Source organism: Charadrius vociferus, unplaced genomic scaffold, assembly GCF_000708025.1.
Source record: "Charadrius vociferus isolate BGI_N301 unplaced genomic scaffold, ASM70802v2 scaffold183, whole genome shotgun sequence".
Taxonomy (NCBI): Eukaryota; Metazoa; Chordata; class Aves; order Charadriiformes; family Charadriidae; genus Charadrius; species Charadrius vociferus.
This window is the reverse complement of record NW_009648250.1, coordinates 6,182,161-6,204,677: the sequence shown is the minus strand read 5'-3', so window position 1 is coordinate 6,204,677 and position 22,517 is coordinate 6,182,161. Positions and strand designations below refer to the sequence as shown.

The 22,517-nt window shown below is 37.9% G+C and overlaps 1 protein-coding gene across 1 annotated transcript in view; it reads right to left on the bottom strand.

Annotated features, from left to right (window-relative positions):
* The window catches only part of SMARCA2 (SWI/SNF related, matrix associated, actin dependent regulator of chromatin, subfamily a, member 2), a 111,769-nt gene that overhangs the window by 25,656 nt on the left and 63,596 nt on the right, over window positions 1-22,517 (bottom strand). Inside the window, exons 26-27 of the mRNA XM_009884274.1 lie at window positions 19,609-19,686; window positions 14,537-14,755 (exon numbers count right to left, since the gene is read on the bottom strand). Coding sequence (XP_009882576.1) covers window positions 14,537-14,755; window positions 19,609-19,686 — 297 coding nt within the window. The remainder of the gene's footprint in view (window positions 1-14,536; window positions 14,756-19,608; window positions 19,687-22,517) is intronic.

Genomic DNA, 22,517 nt, shown 5'->3' with positions numbered 1-22,517 from the left:
CTGATGGTACACTCTATCCCTTCATCCAGATCATCGATGAATATATTGAACAGGACTGGACCCAGTACTGACCCCAAAGGGGCACCACTCGTCACTGACCTCCAATTAGACTCTGCACCACTAACCACAACCCTCCGAGGTCTATCTGTCAGCCAGTTCTCAATCCACCCCACTGTCCATTCATCTAACCCACACTTCCTAAGCTTGCCTGCGAGGATGATGTGGGAGACAGTGTCGAAAGCCTTGCCGAAGTCAAGGCAGACAACATCCACTGCCCTCCCCTCATCCACCCATCTAGTCACTTCATCATAAAATGCTATCAGATTAGTCAGACACGACTTCCCCTTAGTGATTCCATGTTGACTATTTCTGATAACCTTCTTTTCATCCAGGTGCTTTGAGATGACAGCCAGAACAAGCTGTTCCATCATCTTTCCAGGGATGGAGGTGAGGCTGACCGGCTTGTAGTTTCCCGGGTCATCCTTCTTGCCCTTTTTGAAGACTGGAGTGACACTGGCTTTCCTCCAGTGCTCAGGCACCTCACCTGTCCTCCAGGACCTTTCAAAGATGATGGAGAGCGGCCCAGCAATGACTTCCCCCAGCTCCCTCAGCACTCGAGGGTGCATCCCATCAGGCCCCAGGGATTTGTGGATATCCAGTTTATCTAACTCTTATTTCCTCTCCTAGCTGGATAGCATTGCACAACAGATTTGCCAGACCAGTTTTGCTGGAACTAAAGTGAAAGAGAGCATAGATTAAAAGCTGCCAAAGGCAAGGAATTAGTGAATACATCCAGTTTTTCTTTGCTTTCACTGCTGACTCATTCTCTTCCACATAAGGTATATTCCAAAAAGTTGCCATCCAGCACTTAAGTAGAAATGAAAGTAGTCTTTTTAAAAAAAACATAAACAAAATGCAATTATTGCAAAAACAGATAAACTTGTAATAAATGGTCCTCTCAGACATGCTGAACTTCTGCAAAACAAGGAAAAGGAGTCTTGTAGCCATCTGTTCATCAGTCAGCGTCCACATCTTCACACCACTGAAACTCGCTTCGTTTTGAGAAGTGGGAGAAGATAAGATCATTTTCTGTTTTGCATTTGAAAACTATTAATAGTTGCTTAATTATTTGCACAGAAACTTTAGGTACCTATTTTTAATTAGACATTAAGGAAAACAATAATGTAAATTATAAATAGTTTTTCCTTGCATTTTGATTTAAAGACTGATGTCAAAAAGACCTGACATAACCATGCAAGAACATATTTACCTTTAAAGAGAAATGGTCTCAACCACAGGAACAAACCATAACATTAAAAAAAAAAAGGTATCTATTTAGAAGTATTTATCGGATCAAACCTTTTATCTTCAGTGTTTTCTTTCTCGTCTGAGAAAACTATTTCGGATAAAATATCTTAATATTTAAACAATGTAAAATATCTTAATGATTAAGCTCAATCTTTCATGTGTAATTATTACGTAAAGTATCACGCAGAGGCAGCACTGATAAACTTTATGCACATTATGGCAAACTACATTGGCAAGGACATAAATTTTCTTCTGTTCAGAAGTAGAATCTGGTTAAAAAAAAAATATAAATCAATAATTAGTCTCATTCCTCCCTCCCCTAAAAGGCAAACAATGATTTTAAATGGAAACGATCAAACAGATTGTGCATCTATGAGCTTTTCATAAACTCTGGGGACAGAGAGACTGAAGAGCACAATAATTACCAATGATACCAGGACCCACAGCCTGCTCAGGGAGCACAAGGAAAGTGCTCCATCAGGGGGAAGGAACTGGGTGATAAAAAGAACAACTGTATCACAACGAGTATAAAGATACTTTGCTTAACCAATTAGAGCATTGAGAAAACACATATTGTATTAAGACAATGAATGTGGAACTACCAAAAATCATCACTATTCTGTGGTCTACAGCTACTCAGCCACACTCTTTAAAGATTTACAGAATTATCTCTAGTTTCCTTCTGCAGTTTTCAAAAGGAAGTGTGATTTACCCCTCCCATTCGACACACAGTTGTACTTTATGTCTTATAAGATTTAATTTGAACAGTGTCTTGACCAAGCCAACCTAACCTAGGAGCAGCAGAAAGAGGGGAAAAAATATCCAAATAAATTTGGTATCAGAAACTACTGATATCAATCTCTTACTCTTTACCACTGAACTGTTTTGTTGTGGTAGGGTTTTTTTTCGTTGGTTAGTTGCTTTTTTCCCCTGAATACTCTCCCCTTTCTAAAAAGAAAGCTAGATCACCTACTGAACAACTCTTATTGCTTGGAGTAATAGCCTGTTTCTAAACACAAGTGAAAAAAATCTCTCATTCAAGACTGGAGGGCAGTATGTAATGGACTTGTGAAATGCTGTGCATGAAAGTTGCCAGATAATTAACAAACATATTCTGAAACGGATGTTACAATAGCAGCTCTGAACTAGATGGCATCCCTGTGCACTTCATATTGCCTTCAGATTGCTCAGAACCTGACAGCAATTTGATGACTCAAAGAGTAAGCGTTGTTAACACATTGGCATTGGAAATAGTTGCAGGTACCTCTGAAGTAAAATTTACAGACTGAATGAGATGTAACTAACTTAAGAAAGACACCGGAAGACTATCACTTATGAAAATGGTGCAGGCAAACTTATAGGGGAAAAAAAACCCCAGTCTTCACAGACTCACAGTTTTAAAGGAATATACTTAATGTGACCAAAGCTATCTTTCAAGACTGATTCAGCTGAATTAATTTTAGTTTGCAATTGCAGCTTCAAATAACTAAATGACAACAAAACAGGAAATAGCTATGATTAAGACGTGGAGTGCGTTTTTTTTGAAGTTAATATGATATTAATTTTTCTTGCTTTTTATATTTGCATTTTAAATTGTCTGAAGAAAATGATCAATTATTTAATATGCATACATGAAGATAATATTCAGTTGTTATAACTGAGATGCATAAAAATGGCAAGTTACTTTTATATATTTGCTTTTGTCTACAACATTTATAAATAACACTATTAAGTCATGATTTGTCACACTTTTTCTTCTGTACCAAAGGTCCTGATTTCTTCAAGTCTCCCTTGCCAAAAGTGAATCAGATCAAAAACCAAAGATGAAGAATCATAAGAACCTCTCAACAAGCTTGATAAAGACAGCAAAAGTCTGGGGTATTTTTGATGACTGTAGGTGCCAAAGGCTTGCTGAAGTAAAATGGACGAGCAGGAAATCCAAGAAAACCTTTGACAGGAACTCAAGTAGGCAGCATTTTATTTCACACTAGGAAAAAGGGCTCTGACTGCCAACAAGTCTTCCTTGGTACCTGCTGCAGTCTTTCCATTTTTGAATGACCTATTACATGCAATTTTCACCAGCACAGAAAAACAGCTGATGAAAGATACATGTTTCCTGGCTTCAGACTCTGAAGCAATCTTAACAAGTAAAATCTAACATGACAGAGAAGCCTCATTTTTTCCCCTTTATATTGTTCAGTATGACAGAGACGCATATGTTCGTTGCATGGACCAGATTCTGGAGCATTTAGTGACTGGATTTCTTCAATGAGGAAGAGTGGAAGGGGAAGATTTTCTTCCTTTTTTACCTTTATCAGCATTTTCTCCCTGACTTATCCAGAATTCAGACTCAGAAAAGCAGTGTAGATGACAGTATACAGACAAAGGTATTGTAAGATAATCAGTACTCCAGTTACGCCTTTTTTCTTCAAGTACATTGTCTTCCCTAGGAGAAGGGGCAAAGAAAATTAATTGGATGAGAAATTCACCTTTTCTGAGTGGTGCTGGGGGAGGTGGGAGAGATTACTTTTCTCACTTTTTCCTAATTTCCTTTAAAATAACAAGCATGGAATTTAGTCAATAGCATAGCAATTTTGTGCCCTAGAACAGGAGACATTCTGTTTGCCTCGGCATCTCACAGTTTAGAAGCAAAATAAAATTTGAGGTTCTTCTGGCTTAGTTTGTATTGCGGGTTTCACTTCCAGATCTTCCTTCTTTGGTCTAAAATAAATCTTTTACTGGTAACAATCACATTCCAGTCAGGCTCAAAGACAGATGTCGAACAGCAGGAGGAAACAAGCTCTAACGAAGTCATGAAGATACTCAGCAATAAAGAGCAGATCCCAAACCAAGGAAAAACAGGAATTCTACAACACTCCAAGGATTTACTGTCTCTCAGTCAGATAAGACGGTGTTTATTTTACAAGGGAGATCATGAATACAGAAAACAATCAGAAACACCTTTGCATATAACCACTAACAAGCAGTTGTAGAGGATGGCTTCTCTTGCCAGTCTTGAGACAAGTATTTCCTGTTGCTGTTTACCCTGACTTTCACAAAATACTTTTACAGTTGCCAAAGGCCCTTGGTTTCTTAGAACCATACAATCTTAATTTATCTTTTTTCTTTGAATAATAGGGCTAGTTTTATGGACACTTACCTTTTATAATGGACATTATATTTTTCAGTTGTGGAAAAAGGCAGGAAATTTTACTAATTTATTATTTCTTTTTAATATCTTTTTTATATACTATTATGTATTTTTTATATATTGTTATTTATTTATTTTGTAATGTTAGACTGGCAGACTGGCAGTGTGGCTAATGTTTAGCAGCTCATAATGCTGAGGACTAAAGACAAACATCTCACGTTTGATTTTATTCCTTGTGAAAAACTTCTCAAAATTCAACCCTTCAGAACTGGAATGAATGGACTATTTATAAATTTATTTTAAAAAACTTTCCAGGGCTTAGTCTTTCTTCATTCAAAGAACATTGTCTCCCTTTTTGTCTGAGACCCTACTAATTCAATCAGAAAGATAGCTGGTATAAAGACAGGGTTTATACCCTCACCAGATCAGTCCTTTAGAAAGAAACTGCAGTCTTGGCTCCTTCCAGGACCGCATTTGCTTCCAGTGAACCTTGCTAACATTTGCAGTGGCAGATTATCTTTTCCATAGTGAAAATAAATTTGACAATTCTAAGCACTGCATAAAGGTAAGTAGACAGGACCAACTCTCATTCTGCAACACAGCCAACAGTGGTGTACCATACCCTAGCACAAAGTTTCCTATACAGAACAAGCCGCCTTTTCTTCTATGGAAACAACACAGCCGAGGACTATAACACAAATGGATGATTAGCAGATTTCCAGCGTGAAATCACTCATTTTGAGCCAAACTTCTAGCCTTAAAACAAGTGAATTATTTGGCTCTCAAGTGAACAGATATCCAATGATGCCTTCAAATTGCCCAGAAAAATATTAAAGTTCTTTTCTCTCATTTTATTCAACAGACTAACAGATTAACTAAAGGCTTCTATTTTACAGGTAAACATAAATTTTATGCGTGCCCTGAAACACTACCTTTCTTAATGATGCAACATGAGAAGCTTAAAAACCTTAACATGGCACTTTTATGCACATCAAAGTAAACTCAGCTTCTGCCCATAGTCATACCATTAACTACTTGCTTTTATATGTTCTCCTTCTCCCGCATATTTAAGTATATTCACACATTCTTAAACAGACATCTTTTTATTCGAAGTTTAAAATGTGGAAAATAACCAAATGGGGGCAAAATGAAGAAAATAAAATCAAAACAAAGTAGACAAAATATCTTGCATAAAAAAAAAAAAGCAAAGCATTTGACACTGTCCCACATGACATCTTTGTCTCTAAATGGGAGACACATGGATTTGACAGAGGGACTACTCAGTGGATAAAGAATTGGCTGGATGGCCACACTCTAAGAGTTGCGGTCAGTGAATCGATGTCCAAGGGGAGACCAGTGACCAGTGGCATTCCTCGGGGCTTGGTATTGGGATCAGGGCTGTTTAGCATCTTTGTCACTGACATGAACAGTTGCATTGAGTGCACCGTCAGCAAGTTTGCCAATGACACCAAGCTGTGTGGTGCAGTCGCCACGCTGAAGGGAAGGGATGCCATGCAGAGTGGCCTGGACAGGCTTGAGAGGTGGGGCCCACGGAGGGCAAACCCCATGAAGTTCAAGAAAGCCAAGTGCAAGGTCTTGCACGTGGGTTGGGGCCATCCCAAGCACAGATACAGGTTGGGTGGAGAATGGATTGAGAGCAGCCCAGAAGAGAAGGACTTGGGGGTATTGGTGGATGAAAAGCTGGCCATGAGCTGGGCATGTGTGCTCGCAGTCCAGAAAGCCAACCACATCCAGGGCTGCATCAGAACAAGTGTGGCCAGAAGGTCAAGGGAGGTGACTCTGCCCCACTGCTCCACTCTGGTGAGACCGCATCTGGAGTACTGTGTCCAGCTCTGGGGCCCCCAACGTAAGAAGGACATGGACCTGTTGGAGTGAGTCCAGAGGAGGGCCACAGAGATGATCAGAGGACTGGAGTACCCTTACTATGAGGACAGGCTGAGAGAGTTGGGGTTGTTCAGCCTGGAGAAGAGAAGGCTCTGAGGAGACTTTATAGCAGCCTTCCAGTACCTAAAGGGGGCCTACAGGAAAGATGGTGAGGGACTCTATCAGGAAGTGTAGTGATAGGAAAAGGGGCAATGGTTTTAAACTGAAAGAGGGTAGACTTAGATTAGATATTAGGAATAAATTCTTTACTGTGAGGGTGGTGAGACACTGGAACAGGTTGCCCAGGAAGGTTGTGGATGCCCCATCCCTGGAGGTGTTCAAGGCGTGGCTGGATAAGGCTTACACCAACCTGGTCTAGTGGAAGATGTCCCTGAACATAGCAGGGGCGTTGGAACTAGATGATCTTTAAGGTCCCTTCCAACCCAAACCATTCCATGATTCTATGAAATATAATGGAAAAAAACAAAACTAAAACAGCTTTCAGAAACCATTATTGTTTCATTATTTTTCAGTGGATGTTCACAGGATCTTGCCTATCTACGTATTCACAGAAAATGGCTTAAGGATTTTTCCAATACCACGGTAAATTGGTTGTAGAGATCTATCACTATTAATGCAGGTACTCTGAGGCAATTAAGAACGGGAATCACGCAATGTTAAGAGAGTATGGTATGAGAAAATGTATAGCAAGAGATTAGACTACTAACTTCCTATGCCGACAGAGGAAACAATTTCTATTCTCATAGAAATAGACTGTGTTTGAAGAACAAACAGTAGGAGGTAGCTCTTTAAGACAATTCCAATACATTTTTTCAGTAACTTTGCAGAATTTGAAGGAAGACAGCATAAAATGAAAGTCAAACATCAGACAACTTGCTGAGAAAAGCTAAGTTGTATGTATCTTTTACGTATTTTATACCAAAACAATATTTTGTGAGGCTAGCTTCTAGCACTGATGCAGTGAGTTCCATGTTTTCAGGATGTTTCTAAAGCTGCAGTTCTCAGAATATGGCAAGACTTGCAGTACAGCTTGACCCTTTAATATAGAACAAGGGGTAATGGCTTTAACCTAAAAGAGCATAGATTTAGACTAGGTGTAAGGAAGAAATTTTTTACAATAAGGGTGGTGAAACACCGGAACAGGTTGCCCAGAGAAGTGGTAGATGCCCCATCCCTGGGAACATTCAAGGTCAGGTTGGATAGGGCTCTGAGCAACCTGGTCTAGTTGATGATGACCTGCTCATGATGATGACCTTTAAAGGTCCCTTCCAACCCAAACTACTCTATGATTCTACAGTTCTATGAATATGCATATCAGTCTAAAAATAAAAATCTAACATGAACAGTATCTGTCTAGAAGGCCTTTTTGGTCCTCTGGGATAAACTGCAATCAAATCACAGTCTGACAAGCAAAAACTATTACCTAAGCAAAAGCTAACTTAAAAATACAAAGCAGATTCCCGGAAGGGCAAAGAAACTTAAGAGGAAGTAAAGTTTCTCAACAGAATAATGTATAGTACAGTATAGTGTAGTATAGTATAGTGTAGTATAGTATAGTAAAGCATAAGTGTGCAAAACTAAAACAAGGCTGGAAGCAGCAACAAAGTCTTATGGATCTGAGTTTGAAATCCAGATAAAAATATTTTATTACATTGTTAGATGCAACTGAAAATAATATGTAATGGATATCCATCAAACAGTAATTTGTAACACTCTAAACTTGACAATTTCAGACTACAGGATCAAATTACAGAGTTACAATTACTGGAAAACTTTTGTAGGATTTTCCTTTTTAAAGTTAAAATTCCATTAGAGTAAGGAAATTCCACTCATCAAGCACAGTACTTCAAGATGACTCAGGAAGCTAATTGCCTAAGGCTCCCTTGCTGTAGGTGAACCAGCTCTGGTAGGTGGGTTGGACTAGATGATCTCCAGAGGTCTCTTCCAACCATGACCATCCTGTGATTCTGTCATAGGCCTAACGATAGGCTGAGTAGTTGAGAACTTGAGAAGTTCAGAACTTGAGAAGTTCAGTCTGAAACTTTCCTGTTCTTCCATATTTGCCAAGTTAGTACCTCCATACTCGTTTACATACAGGAAGAGACGTTTAAGTTGCAGATTTCTATAGAAGCAGCAGACCTCTGCATATGTAGACAGATCCATCAAAAGGATTACTTTTGCCTGTCATGGCTGCTTCATGGAAAACATCAGTGTGAAGCTTCCCATCACCTGCTCCGATGCGCCTTCAAAAGATGGCACTTTACAATAATGGTCTCTCAATTTGCTCCTGATGACAAGGCAAAATATTAAATGCTCCCCTTTGTGCAGAGTGAATGAATACTTTGGCCACAAGATAGGCTTAGAAAGGTATGGGTAACTCCTTACCCATGTCATAAATGCAAATCAACATAGGCAAATTTATTGCCTCTATTAAAAAGTTTGATAGGTGACAAAAGGTCACCTACTGCATATGACCTATCATCATTACTGTCAAGGCATGTCAGAGAATGTAAGTGTCGTGGACCAGAGTATTAAAATATTTGCTGCTGCTCTTTCCATGGCCAAATGACCCCAGCAACAGTAATGTTTTAAACTTTTAATGCAGACTTTCTTTTTGTGGATTTTGTGAAGTACTTAATAGTTGCTTCTGTTTCAGTTTTTGAAGTTCGCTTGAATTTTGACCTCCTACGTGAAGATTATTTCAGGCATTTTAACCATGGGACCTAATTTTTGCATGCAAAATTTTGCACTTGAAACAGTAATAATATAGCAGAGCTTGAAACCTAGAGTTTTAAGTCATGGTTGCCAGGCTAAATAAACTTGGTATGTCAGAAAAGTATAGCTAGTTCAAAGAAAATGCAGTTTACTTTTGTCTAATGTTAACAATACCTCTTACATTTTTAAAAACTACAGAAAAGTGTACCTATGATGCTATTACTCAAATGTTTTCTAGGGGAGAATATACGTACAATTCCAACTGAAACTGTGTTAATATTTGTTATGGTACTTCACATGCAACATCACATGGACAAAAATCACAGACTAAAAAAAACCATAATCCTATGAAAATATGGCAAGATGTTTTACTGATACGTATTCCTCTGAAACAGCTGATCAGATTTCCTGACTTGAGGTCTTCTCACACAAAGACTATTCTGGAACACTAAAAATTGCCTTACTGACAATCTCTCTCAAATACTGAAGAGGCATTTCAAAGTATTTTGCTAGTTTCCAAAATTAATACTTTCAGTCCTGACTCCAGATTCTGCGAAAGATACCCAGAGTGTAAACCAGGTTCTTTGTAAACTAACAAACCCATCTCGCCAAAATAGAGAACCAAAGCTACCAGGTGCATGCCTCTAAATTCCCTCTCATACATTGAAAGCTGATAAAAGACCCTTTCATCTAAACTGCTTCACTCTTTTTAATTTCACTGCAACTTAAAAGTAGCCATTTTTGTCATTTTCTTAAATAGATTCTGAACTGGATGTCCTGAACAGAGCATGAAAGGTAGATACTAATACTCAGAATATAGCAACGGCTTGGCTTTGTGAGACCTTAAAGTCACATCCAACTTCTAATCCTTCAACAAATCAGCTTTCACGTGCATAGAACTTAACAGCCTCATGTTGCACATTAAAAAATAGTACCTGGGGTATCCTGATGATTGCTGGTCACAAAATAAGACAACATCCTGGGACAGTGGACTTCTTAAGCCTCCAGTGACAAAGTCTTTCTCCCTACAGCTTACAAATTCAATTTGATCTGCAATTCAATACTACAGAGTAGAGTTTAGATCAGAATGCAATTTTCTTCAAATAGCCTGGGCAAATACTCACATACTTGACTGTTAAACAGGTTTAGCAGCAAGTCAGGAAACTTTACAATTGTAACCAGAAATGGTATAGAGGAGTAAAGAAGAGAGAAAACCAGGGGTGGAGGGTTATCATGTACACGAACTATGCAGATAAATTATGCACGGGGTAAAAGGTTATTTCTTCTCCTTCACGGGATCTCAGCCTTCAATATAGACTATATAAAAAAACCTCCATTACAATTCAAAATAAAAAATGGTAGATGAAAAGTGAGGCAAAACCCGTTATTGAATGTAATGCTGATTTTCCACACAGCTATTTCAGTATCTAACGAAAACTAGTGTAAGATCAAATTCCACTATCACAGTTTAAAAAAACATGTCTTGAAATGTCTTCTTAGTGTTGATTCTGAAGTTGCATACATTAAAGTGAAGCACTCAGAAAGCACAAACCTAACTGAAAAACTTCTGGAAATGTATGTCAACTTGTAGTAAGAAGCAGGCCCCACTTTACTACCTGTGATGCCAGACCTAACTTTTAACAGACTACTAGACAATGTGTAAAATCAAAAAGCTATATAAAGTTCCAGCTGACAAGAAAACAGTTGAAAACACACCCAACATTTTCCTGCTAGGTAGTTTGATTTATTATAAAACATTATTTACCTTAGTTAGTAAACATAAACAAAAAAAGCAAATAAAATTTATGTCATGATTATGTTAGACAGAATTCACCAGATATTCTGTATGTATGAAAGCCAGTGCTGGTTTTCTTTAAAAGTAAGTAAAATTGACTAATTAAAGACCAAACGCTTGAATTTCACTTACAATTTTTAAATCAGCAACGTAAGTATTCCACAATAGTTGACTTTTGCATGTCTGCATGAGGTAAACAAGATACTGCCCATTTTGGACTCAAATACGTTTCCCTGGCCAACATGCAAAGCTATTTCAAATGAACCGCACAATTAGGGAATAAAACGTTATTCATGTCACCTAACCAGCAATTAAATTGAACGAGAAGCTGAATCCAGGTGCAACTGTCTTAAGAGTCTTGCACTAACTCAAAAAAAATCCTCTGATTCTTGAAGCCTGCCCTAAGGAATGGAGCCCTTAGCAGATAATCTGACATGGGATCCAGCGCGGTATTTTGCAGTCCTATTAAAGTGATGCAGGGATAGAATCTGCTACAGCATGAAATACTTCCAGAATATAAATGCTTCATAGGATCAGGAAGCAAACTCCGCCTTCCTTTTTTTTTTTTTTTTTTTTTTAAGGAAATATGGTTGTCATGCCAACAGTTACAGAACAGCAGGCTGCAGCGACAGCTAGTGATGAAGCCCATTTGTGCCTTACAGCTTCCCTAGGAGGCTGGTATTGAATTATAGGTCGTTCAGGGCAACAGCACAATCTCGCTAAACTCTGCATTTGTCCATAGATTTGGCTTCTGTAATTATTTTGCCTCCTGCTTCCAAACTGAGGTTCTTGACCTCCTAGCAAGGAGGGAGCTGATGTACTTGGTCAGTATACACACATGCATGCAGACCTTGAGCTATATGGCAGATCCTGTGGGGATCTGCTATGACCTTAACTAGACTCCAGTGTTTGGTGTATCAGCAGAGGGGTCAGGGTCTAACTGAAAAGGAGTAGGTAGCTGATCTACACAGTCCAAGTTGTGGCTGCTGATTAAGGCAAAACTCCTCAGAAAAGAAGACATCTAGTCAACTTCCCCAAGACACATAAAGGAAAAGAGATGGCTGAGGACTTCATACTATGAAACCAACTTACTAGTCAGAAATGCAAAGTTTTACTCCAGAAAACCACATTAGAAGATAGCTATAAAGCTGTAACAGCAGCCAGAGCACAAGATAAAATGAGGGGCATCCCTTGCTGCTGGTAAATAAATCTCATTCTTCTGTAACACTGCAATAAAAACAGCAGTATCTATAGTTATCTTTGGAGACTGGCATGAAACAGAACATGGGTAAAAGGGTGTCTTACGAATTAAGCTACCATTCTTAATTCAGAACTTACTGCCTCTTCTATGTTTTCCAGTTTTACTGATAGAAATAGTTCACTGCATCCAAGTAAACATGGCGTCACACCATAGTCTCAGAAGCAAACATTGAAAACAGTTACTATCAAGTAAATGGAGAACTGGTATTTTCAGAATAGTCCTTAGCAGCTCTGTATCAAATGGTCCAGTGCTTTTCAATGTTTTTAGTGTCTTTAGGAAGACAGAATAGAAAGTATGCCTGCTAAATGTCCAAAGAACACCAACCTGACCTGAAGTTCACCTGAGGACAGGCTTAAAATTCAGAATAATTTTGGTGAAGAAAATTTGGATATCATTCAACAAAACCATATGCTAAATCCTCTTACTAGGAAGGAAAGATCAACTATACAAAGCATGATTCTGAAAAACTGGCCAGGAAGTAGATGCACAGAAAAGGATTAAGGGCTTATACTGGATAAAAAATTCAACGTGAGTCAATACCTTTACTGTTAAGAAAATGAAATACTGGATCGTAAGCTGTAAGTATTCTACAAGTCATGCAAAAGAACTCCTCTTCCTTATTCAAATTAGGCTGCACCTGGAATTTTGGTGTCTAGCTTTTGACCAAACTTGCAGAAAGACATCAGTAACACGTACAGGAAACACAGCTAGGGGAAATCAGTGAAAACAATCAAGAGATCAAGAAAACAGGAACTATGGAAAAAGATGGAATGAGTAGTGGTTGTTGACCTTAATAATTGACTGAAGAGGGAAACAACTCTTATATGACGTAAAGAAATATTAAAAAAAGAAAGGTAGCAGCCTGTTCTGCATGACCAGAATGATCAGAAGAAATAATTGGCTTAAAATTCAACAAGAAAATTCAGATAAAATATAAGGGAAATCCAAGCAGTTAAATACATTCCCCTGTGGACTTCTAAATTCCCTGCTAGGAAAGGCCTTGAAGAACAGATCACATGAACTTCTATTATAAATGACACAGGACTGGCTGATTCCACCCTGACTAGGAACATGGATAAGATGATTTTTTTTAGGGCTGCCATTTTTGACAGTAAAGGGCTTAACACAAATATCAGAGCCAACTCAAGACACAAAACATGAAAGCTGAAGCCAACTTCTATGTTGCCACAGCCAGAGTATTCCATCATTAAAAATAATTAGATTAAAATGACCTTGAGTAGAATGTACACTATACTGCAAGCACTTCCACTGGAGGAGAGGGTAAATGTTTGAGAATCCAGATGGGAGTTTATGTTTCCAGGTCTTTCTTCTCCACTGACTACTTGAAAATGTCAAGTATCAAACTCCTGTAGTTTCATACACTTGTTTAGATTTACAGCTGATGTATAATTCAAACCTTTGCTCCCCTAAGCTTTTAACCCAGCAGCAGATCTGGATTAGCTCTTGGCATACTATTGCACAACGCACTCTCACAAATTCACGTTTGTAACTGAAGTCGGTAAGATTTCTACCTATCTTTAGCAAATTATGCACAAAAACTACACTGTATATTCATGTTGGCATTAATCTGCAATTATTCTACAACAAAACTTACTCTGTCAATGCCATGTAGACTAGATTTGCAAATAGAATACTTTATGTTTTGGAAATCATAACATTATCAAATTTCCCGGTTTTGAAAAGACTTTCCAACAACCATTCCTCACCTCCTTACCACCCATGTTACTACCACTCTGAAAAGGCATGTGCATTAGATATGTATTTCTCAGAAGAATGGCAAGAATCCTCATGTACAACAAAATCACAGATTTGGTGTGAGTTAAGTTTAGAATCTTTACTTTCAGGTCTTAAATTCTTTTATCATTTATCAAGAGTTTTGACCTCAGTGGAACCAAGAAATGATCAAGACTTTGAAATGAAACAGCATAAGAGACAGAAGACTTATGTGAAAGTTTCCAAATTCTTAAAAGAGTTAAATTCAGGTATTTAAAAAACTAGTAAAATTAAGCTTCTGTAGCACAGAAACCTGTAATATACACTGATCTTCTCCACTGTAAAATACTTCTTCATATATCTTAAAGATGACACCTATGAAAGTGTCGAAAGACCCAAGAAATATGTCAAGATCCATGGCAATAGAATAGTTGCAATAGAAACCTATCATAGTCCTGATTCAGCATTTTAAGTTTCAACAACACAGCTTAAACCTTATTTATGCCTTCAACATAGCAGCAAAAGCTAGATAATATGGATATTTAGGCCTTAACTACTACATTGTGCTCTCCTTAGTGCAACTGTGTAGTTTTCAAAAAGAAAAAAAATCCACCACAAATGAATAAATTTCAACTGTAAAAAAAAAAACAAAAAAACCCAAACCTACCCGCAGCCATTGTTTCTCTGTGAGAGCATCACTGTAGTCCACATCCCTGCGTTGGCGGGATCCTCTTCCGAATATTTTCTCTTCTTCTTCTTCACATGTAAGTCTTTCAACTTCAGCATCATCCTTAATAATCCAGGATGGTAATTCATCTTCCTCCATCAAGCGGGGTTTACGCTTGGGGTTTCTGGCATCCTCCCTGCGACGGTCCATGTCCATGCGCTGCAATGGCAGTTGGGAAAGGATAAAACAGTTTTAAGGGCAAAGATGAAATGAATTGTGGAAATTCCTGGCTATCTAATGATACCTGAAACTTTAAACCAAGTCCTTCATAGGCATTTCCCTTCCATGATATTTCCAAATACTTCTAAAATGCAACTATATAAAAGAGAGGCCACACTTGATGGTTGATTTTCAGACAAGTTCACTACTCCATAACTAGCTTCTACTGAAATAACTGAGACAAGACAGCAGCTAAGTGACACAAAGAAGACCACAGAACACTGTTGTGTTGTGTTAATTAAACAACTCTCTTCCTTTTTGCACAGGTTTTATGTTTTTTTCATATTCATAAATGTGACCTGCAAATACTAATCATTCCTTGACAATATCCCCCATAAGGTGTTATTATTACGTAACTAAAAAGAATAACTGAAAACACACTAGTTTTGTAAGCCTCGATGTCAGAAAAAAAATGTAAAAGGTGGCATTAAAGAAAAGGAATCAAGAGAGAGAATTAATAAATTCAGAGAAAAACTTGCCTACACAGTGCCAGAAAGCCAACATGCTTAAACCACTGAATTTTTCTTGATCTACTGCTGTACTAGGCCAAAATCAAAACACATACAAAACTATCAGGTAAGACTAGGTAAAGCATTAAGAATATTAGAAGGTCATGTTAAACTTATAGCTGAAATAGAAATAATCAAATAAATTAATTTCAAGTGTGGTGAGCAATTACCTCAGAAAACAAATATGCATACTCAGGATCCATCCCCAAGACCTACTGTAGACTCATCAGTGAGGTGCTTTATAATCCTTCTGGGGAAGCATCCACCTTTCAGCATTGACTATATGCTGACCTAGGCTCCTAGGGTCCTGTGAATGTCATTTGCATTTTATAAAGTAGCCTGATTCAGATAATATCAATAGCGTTTTCAAATAGGCCTTCTGAAGAGTCATACAGTACCTAAACACTCAGTAATCAGTTGCTAAGCAGAGAAAACAAACAGGTGGCCACCAAGCATTTAATTTTCGTATTTGAAAAATTCACATAAATAGAGTAGCACCAGACTTGGCTGAAGCATCAGAACAGGCTACTGCTTTGGCCAGCAAATGTTTGTAAAAAGCGTTCTCACTTATGCACAAATCCCTCCCTTGTGTGTAGGATGCTGCACTTATACAGGATGCCAGCTAGACATATCCTTTTACACCCCTAGTCAAGACACAGAGATGCATAAATTCAGAGGTATAATCTATCTGTAGGGGCAGCTCAAATCCAGCCAAATTCACTGAGGCTTAATGATGGCACTGTTGAGTATGTTGAATGTTCTCTCATCTTGGCACTTCTCAAACACAAGCATTCCCAAAATACCACCTGAGGCACAGTGTCTTACAAGTGGTCTTCATCATCTTGTCTGGTGCTCTATCTGATGGCTAAACTCATTGCAAAGCAGAACATAAGGTGTGTGTCTTCAGTCTGAAGGTCCAACCACATTCAAGAAGCAATGATAAATACATGTGGGTTTTCCTCATCCTCGATTACCTCAGACAATGATGAATGGGCTGAATAGCCTTTAGGTTTTTTATAGTAGACTTCCATACTTCACCTTTTAAAGAACATCTCATTCAATCTGAATTCATTTCAGACAATGTCTCATGCGAGCCAGACACGTGGCTTGGTTTACTGCTAACTTGGCAACCAGCAAGCTGCACTGCGAGCAGGCCCAAATGGGACAGATTTCTCTATTATTTAGTAGAAAACTTCAGTGAAGTCAGGGACATCATATTATAATGACATGAAGTATATGAAGTGAATGGTGAAACTTCACTTTTTTTCCCCAACGACCATGTTTTTATCTCTAAGACAAAAGAATGAACACTAAGGTAGCATATTTTAATAGCTGTCTTCCGAAATAAAAGTGCATGGGAAAGAAAATTAAAGCCGCTCTCAATTAACCTGAAATGTAAGGGATACAAATAGCCATTTGTTTTTTCTTAGGATACTACTCAAGCCTCTGGGAAACCTCTGGTCCTATCTTCCCATGTCTTGTCAAAACATGTATTTCCAAAAGAGATCTACCCTATTTTACTGTAACTAATAAAGTAATTGTATTTAGAGTGTCCTCAATGAGGCCTAAATGCTGGAAATAAAAGTGTCCTACACTACCAATGCTTACACATAAGCGAAGAACTTAAAGTGTTGGCACACTCAATCCCTAAAACTGCCAGTTTAGAAAAAACACAGAGCACTGCCATTCTGTGAACTGCGAATGGTTATCTTAAACTTTCCAAATTGTAACTAAAATAGTCCTTAAAAAACCAACTCAAGCCACTCAGTGTAAAACCAGTAATTTATACACTGACTTGCTGCTACATTGACATTTTGGATTCAAGGAGGTAAACTGTATTAGCATAACTAGAGTATTGGCACCCATTTTGGTGAGAGGCCTTCCTTGAAAGGCCACTCTTCCACTTGAAAGGCAGCTGTTACATCAGGAATCTTTATTTAAGTAAATCTAACATTAAAAATAACTTAAAATTTTTTCCAGGAAGAGTAACATTTGTTGAAGCACACTATTACGAAATGACAAGAGTTGTACAGATCACATTGAAACACTGACTTTTCTCAGAGTATTTTCTAAACTTTTTTACTATCTGAGGAAGTGCCATCATTTGCAACGAATGCAAAAGGAAGGACAGTGTGAGGTTTGAGGCTATCTAGAGTTTTTACCTATTGTTATATACGCAGAGCCTCTAACAGTCAGAGGAACTAAGTCCACTTGTACACATCCTCTTTCTGAACAGTGTATTTAGCTCTACGCTACATCTCAGGATCTATTCCAAAGAATACTTCTAACCTGGAAAGTGACCACAGAACAGCTTCTTAAGGAACCAATCTGAGCTCTTGCCTATTGTTTTGGAACTGCTCACTTTAAATAAGCAAAAGATGTTTTTACACCTCTAAGCCTCATTAAATGAACAAAGCAAACCACATTTTTCTTGGATGTTGCAGTTTGCTAAATTCTGATTACAGCTGCACAACCTTAACAGAGGGAATGATGTGCCACAGGTATCACTAATGCAAGGAGAATATAAACCTATCTTTGTGCCCCTTATCTGACTATGCAAGACCTAAAATATTGATAAAAACAAGAAAAGCAACCCTGACTGCCAAACTGGTTTTTCAGACTTTTCTTTTATAATTAAACAGTTTACTAAAACAACAACAAAAATCTCTATTAACAATTAAAATTATTTCTTAGCCATTAATATTTAACTTCACTGTTTCTATCCAAAGTGTTTTCAAACCCCTAGCTTTCAAAGTATGTTAGCTTTGCATCTTCAAATTTTTATTACCTACTACCAACTCTTTACTCTTCCTTACACACTTTCATGTAAATTAATACGAAAAACAAATTCAGCTCACACAGTGCTAAAACTGCCTTCACTCTAGGGCCCTCAACTGTTTTACTGAATGTCTGTTAATAGCCTTCAAACAAAAAGATGAAGTTGTAGAAATTTCCTGCAAACAGACATAAATTCAGTCCATGGATTAGTCTTTCCTTCTGGGTCTGAACGAGGACTGAGAAGCTTTTACCAGCACCAAATCCGCTTTCGTAGAATTCAGGGTACTTTCAGCCAATACTTTGGCTGGAAATACTTCTTTTGAGATTTGGATCAAATGGCCACTTCTTGGTTTCTGTCATGTAGATCTCTTTATACCTACATCAATGAAGGAAAGTTTAAAAAGACAGGTGTCTGTAAGCACTCATTTTCTGTGCAGCCTAGCCTAGCAGGGATTTCAGTTCTTCTGAGGTAACATTAAATGAAACTTAGCACAAAAGGACTAAACTGGCAAGTAAGTAATGACAACAGGAAGATCATGTGGAGGAATACAGCCTTTGCCAACTGTGCACCTGAACAACTGTCACTTATGTAAAAAGGGCCCCTGCACACTTGTGTAATAGTGAAATTTTACAGATGAATCCTTGAGCAGAAGATGGTGAGGGATTAAAAACCTGTGGTCCTACCAATGGTTCCTTCTGTGGATACCACCTGATACACTTTTATTCATGCACATGCAAGTGTCTGTCTTGTTCCACCTTGCAGAACAAAGCAGCCCCTGTAGAATTAGGGGTGATGGTGCTTTACTTTAGGTACTTGAGTATTCTCCTGTTGCTGTGTCAGTGACTCTCAGAGGTCCTTCAGCAATCCTCACATTATACACACACTAAAAGGCAAGAGCCATGCCTAAACTGACATTTTAATAATTATTCCGTCAGTGTTGTAGCAGCACTAACAGAAGAGGAAGTACTAATAAAAATGAGTTGCTCGCATTTGAACCACTGTCACTAGCTCTACCACGGTAACTGTTCCAGCTGTTGTAATAGCAGAGATGCAGCTTGACAAAACCATCAGCAAAACCCAGTTAATTCACAAAGAAAACAGCGCTGTTAAGTCCACTAATTTACTATCTTGTTAAGTTCCTGTAGTTGTCCTTGCCAATATAATAGCGCAAAAGTGGCAAGAAATTGAAAAATAAAAGTATGCTGTAGATTTAGCAAGCCAAACTGTGACTCTCAGTTTTGCACTGTAAATTTCTCAGGTCATGCCAGACTCTTCCTCCAGATTGGCACTGTTCCACTATAGCGTCTGCAAGGATCTCTGAATTCTTTCTGTCACGTGAGGAACTCTGTATTTACACAGACTACCCTTTCTTCCTCAGATAAACAATGCAAGTAAATAAAGCTTACTCCTCCAACAAAGTTTTCTAAAATTTGAATCACAAAAGGTTAAGGCCTTTGTTAAAAACACTGGAGAAGATATTCTACTTATGATCATATCAACCTTACCATAAAGAGATCAAATTCCTCCTCACGTCGAGCAATCATCTGATTCAGAGTCTCATCATCAGGAACTTCATCTTCCTCCTGGTTACACAGATGGATAAAGGTATTAGAAAGAAGCTACGTGCAACTTGAAGTAACAACCTCCATCAGGTCAGTGTTACACTGACCCTCCTTCTGCCAAACAACACGTGTGAAACGCTCAAAATGAAACTAAAACTTTTGAAGTGTTCAGCGATTCAGAAGTAATGCAAAATAGACAAAATTAGAGAGATGATTGGGACCTATTACCACCTTCATAAATTGAGAATGAGGAAATGAGCAAATACGCAACCAGGAAATTTTGGGTTGTGGTTTTCCTGGGTCAGAAGCACAGTTAGTGCTTCGGTTAAAATATATGCATTTCCGTTCTGCTGTTCTACAGTACTCCCTCAGAATTACCATTCTGCATTATGAGGCCTTTGCTGTCAGAGCTAGGAGAACGAAAAAGTCCTGGTTAAATGAAAAAAAAAAAAGAAACATGTCATTATACTGGAAAAACACCCTGCTGAATACCTCTTGACCATTATCTGCTTACAAACTGAGATGTGAACCTCTGACTTCAAACGAAACAAATTATTTCATAAAAACAGAAACGGTCCTTGGAAAAACAATTTAGAACAGCACAGTTCAATTAAAATTATTAAAGCTGAACATCTATGACACCCATTTTAACACAGTCAGAGTCCACCATGTTCAGTTTCCCTCCTTGCATTATTTTGAAAGCACATGGCATTTCAAATCTGACAACAGGTCAATCGAAAAAATAGACCTACAGACTGGTTCCTACATAGGGCTTAGTGAATCTGTGTTACAGTATGCTGCAGACCTAGATTTTTTCATAAAAACTCATGTTTTGTACTCAGTGAAATGAGAGTATAGAATGCTGTATATAGCACCCAAAAATCTAATGTTCTGTAACTTTCTTTTTTCCCAGAAATAAACAGAAAAGGCCTTTATCTATATCCACAGATCTTATTTACCCTCCACTGGCAAGATTTGTATACCTCAGAAAAAAAATACAGTTCTTATTAATGCAACTCCCAACAAAAATCTCTGTACCTTAATGTACATATAATTTAAATTTTAACATGAAAAAGGCAACTGGTAAAATGACAGAGACCTAGTTCTTCTCACTTCTAGTCAGTGTTCCTTCAATGTTCAAGAAAAGGAAGTTACACAGTTACACACACACAGAGAAAAAAAGAGTACAGATCCCTTCTTTTATGATCAGTGAAGAATGTGACCCTCATGAAAGTTTCACATGCGTCCTGTCATGTCAAAAAGAGCAACTTGTCACCTAAAAAAAATCAGGGATCCCACAGCAGAAGCTGTAACAACAGTGTCGGCATCATCTGTGGTTAGTCTGAATAATACTGTTGCCAACCAGGCAGACTTGGCAGAAGAAAAAATTATAAACACTGCTGCCAACAAAAAATGCCTTCATGAACAAGTTACTTCTAATCACCTGTCATACATTCCTATTATTCTAACACAGCTTTCTAAATACACAGAAAATACCTCTTTGCTTTATCTAGTACTGCTAAAAGAAAAAAAAACAGAGCAAAAAGGAGAAGAAAGAAGAAAGAAAAATACAGAGAGTTTTGATGCCTAATTTACAAAAACTACTAAGAGAGTGTGAATAGAATATGGTGCTCTACATACAAGTGTGAAAAGCTTTGACAGGCAAGTTTAAAACATGCTTAGCATGGGAGTACTTAACTTGGTGGTCACTAAACAATCTCTTTATTAGATGTGCTAGTCCGTATTTGCAAGTCAAAGTTGTTTTTACATTAATAACTTTTAACAGAGAGATTTACTTTTTCATGTCAATCACTCATTTGATACTCAAATTTTGCTTCCACTGCTGCTGCAACTAAGAAGCAATGGCTGACCAGTGCTGAATGGGTGATGCAAATTCAATCCCTCTTACTCCCTCAGCAGTTTCAGTTTTCAGTCAAAGTTTTGCATAGCCCCTGTTCACAAAGAAATTTTACTTGAAAACTTCAGCTTCAGTCTGACTCTTAGGCATCAGACTGCAATACCAATGCTTGCTTTAACGACTGATGCTGGGTTATGGCAAGCAAACCTTGGTTAAATCTGTGCTTGCTTCAGGACGGCTGACCAAGTGTATTTGAACAACATGCAGGAAGCAGATTGTTCTGAAGTCATCTGTGAAATAAGACATGTCAAGTAGGCCTCAACTACAGTCCCAACTTTTGAAACATTTTCAGGTAAGTATTTCCTAGGGCTTTGAAAACACAACAAATTTATGTCCATTTTAAGAACAAATCCAAAGGCTTACTGAAAGTTTTCGTTGGTTTCAAGTTCACCTATCTACTCACACAGATTGTGTTGGCTGCCTGAGAACTACAGTTTCACCTAATCAAAAACGGTACATATACACCATCCCATCTCTGCATTCACACCCTAAATAAAAGACAATTACTGATAAAACTGAATGTTTGACACTCTTCTTTCATTTATTATGAAAAATACTGAAACAGCAATACAACATTCTGTCTTAATGATGTACTAGCTTTTTCTAAATGCACAGTAAGACTAAGAGTTTATACAAAAGATTTAATTCTTGAAGAAGTAAACTCCTTGGTCTTTGACAAGACTGACACACAGACTATAGGATCTTCTTTTCTTTCAGTGTGCACCATATTCAGATGTACAAGGCATACTCAGAAGCAAAATCAGGTTTCATATCTTTGCGTCTTTAACCAGTACAGAGTATTATCAAGGTGGGAAAAAGTCATGGCAGAATAGGGGTTTTTTGTGTGTATCTTCAGTGTAATTGATATCTTTATATACTCTCTCCCAAATGCGGCTTTCATCCAAACACTGGATTTTGTTCACATTAAGAGAAG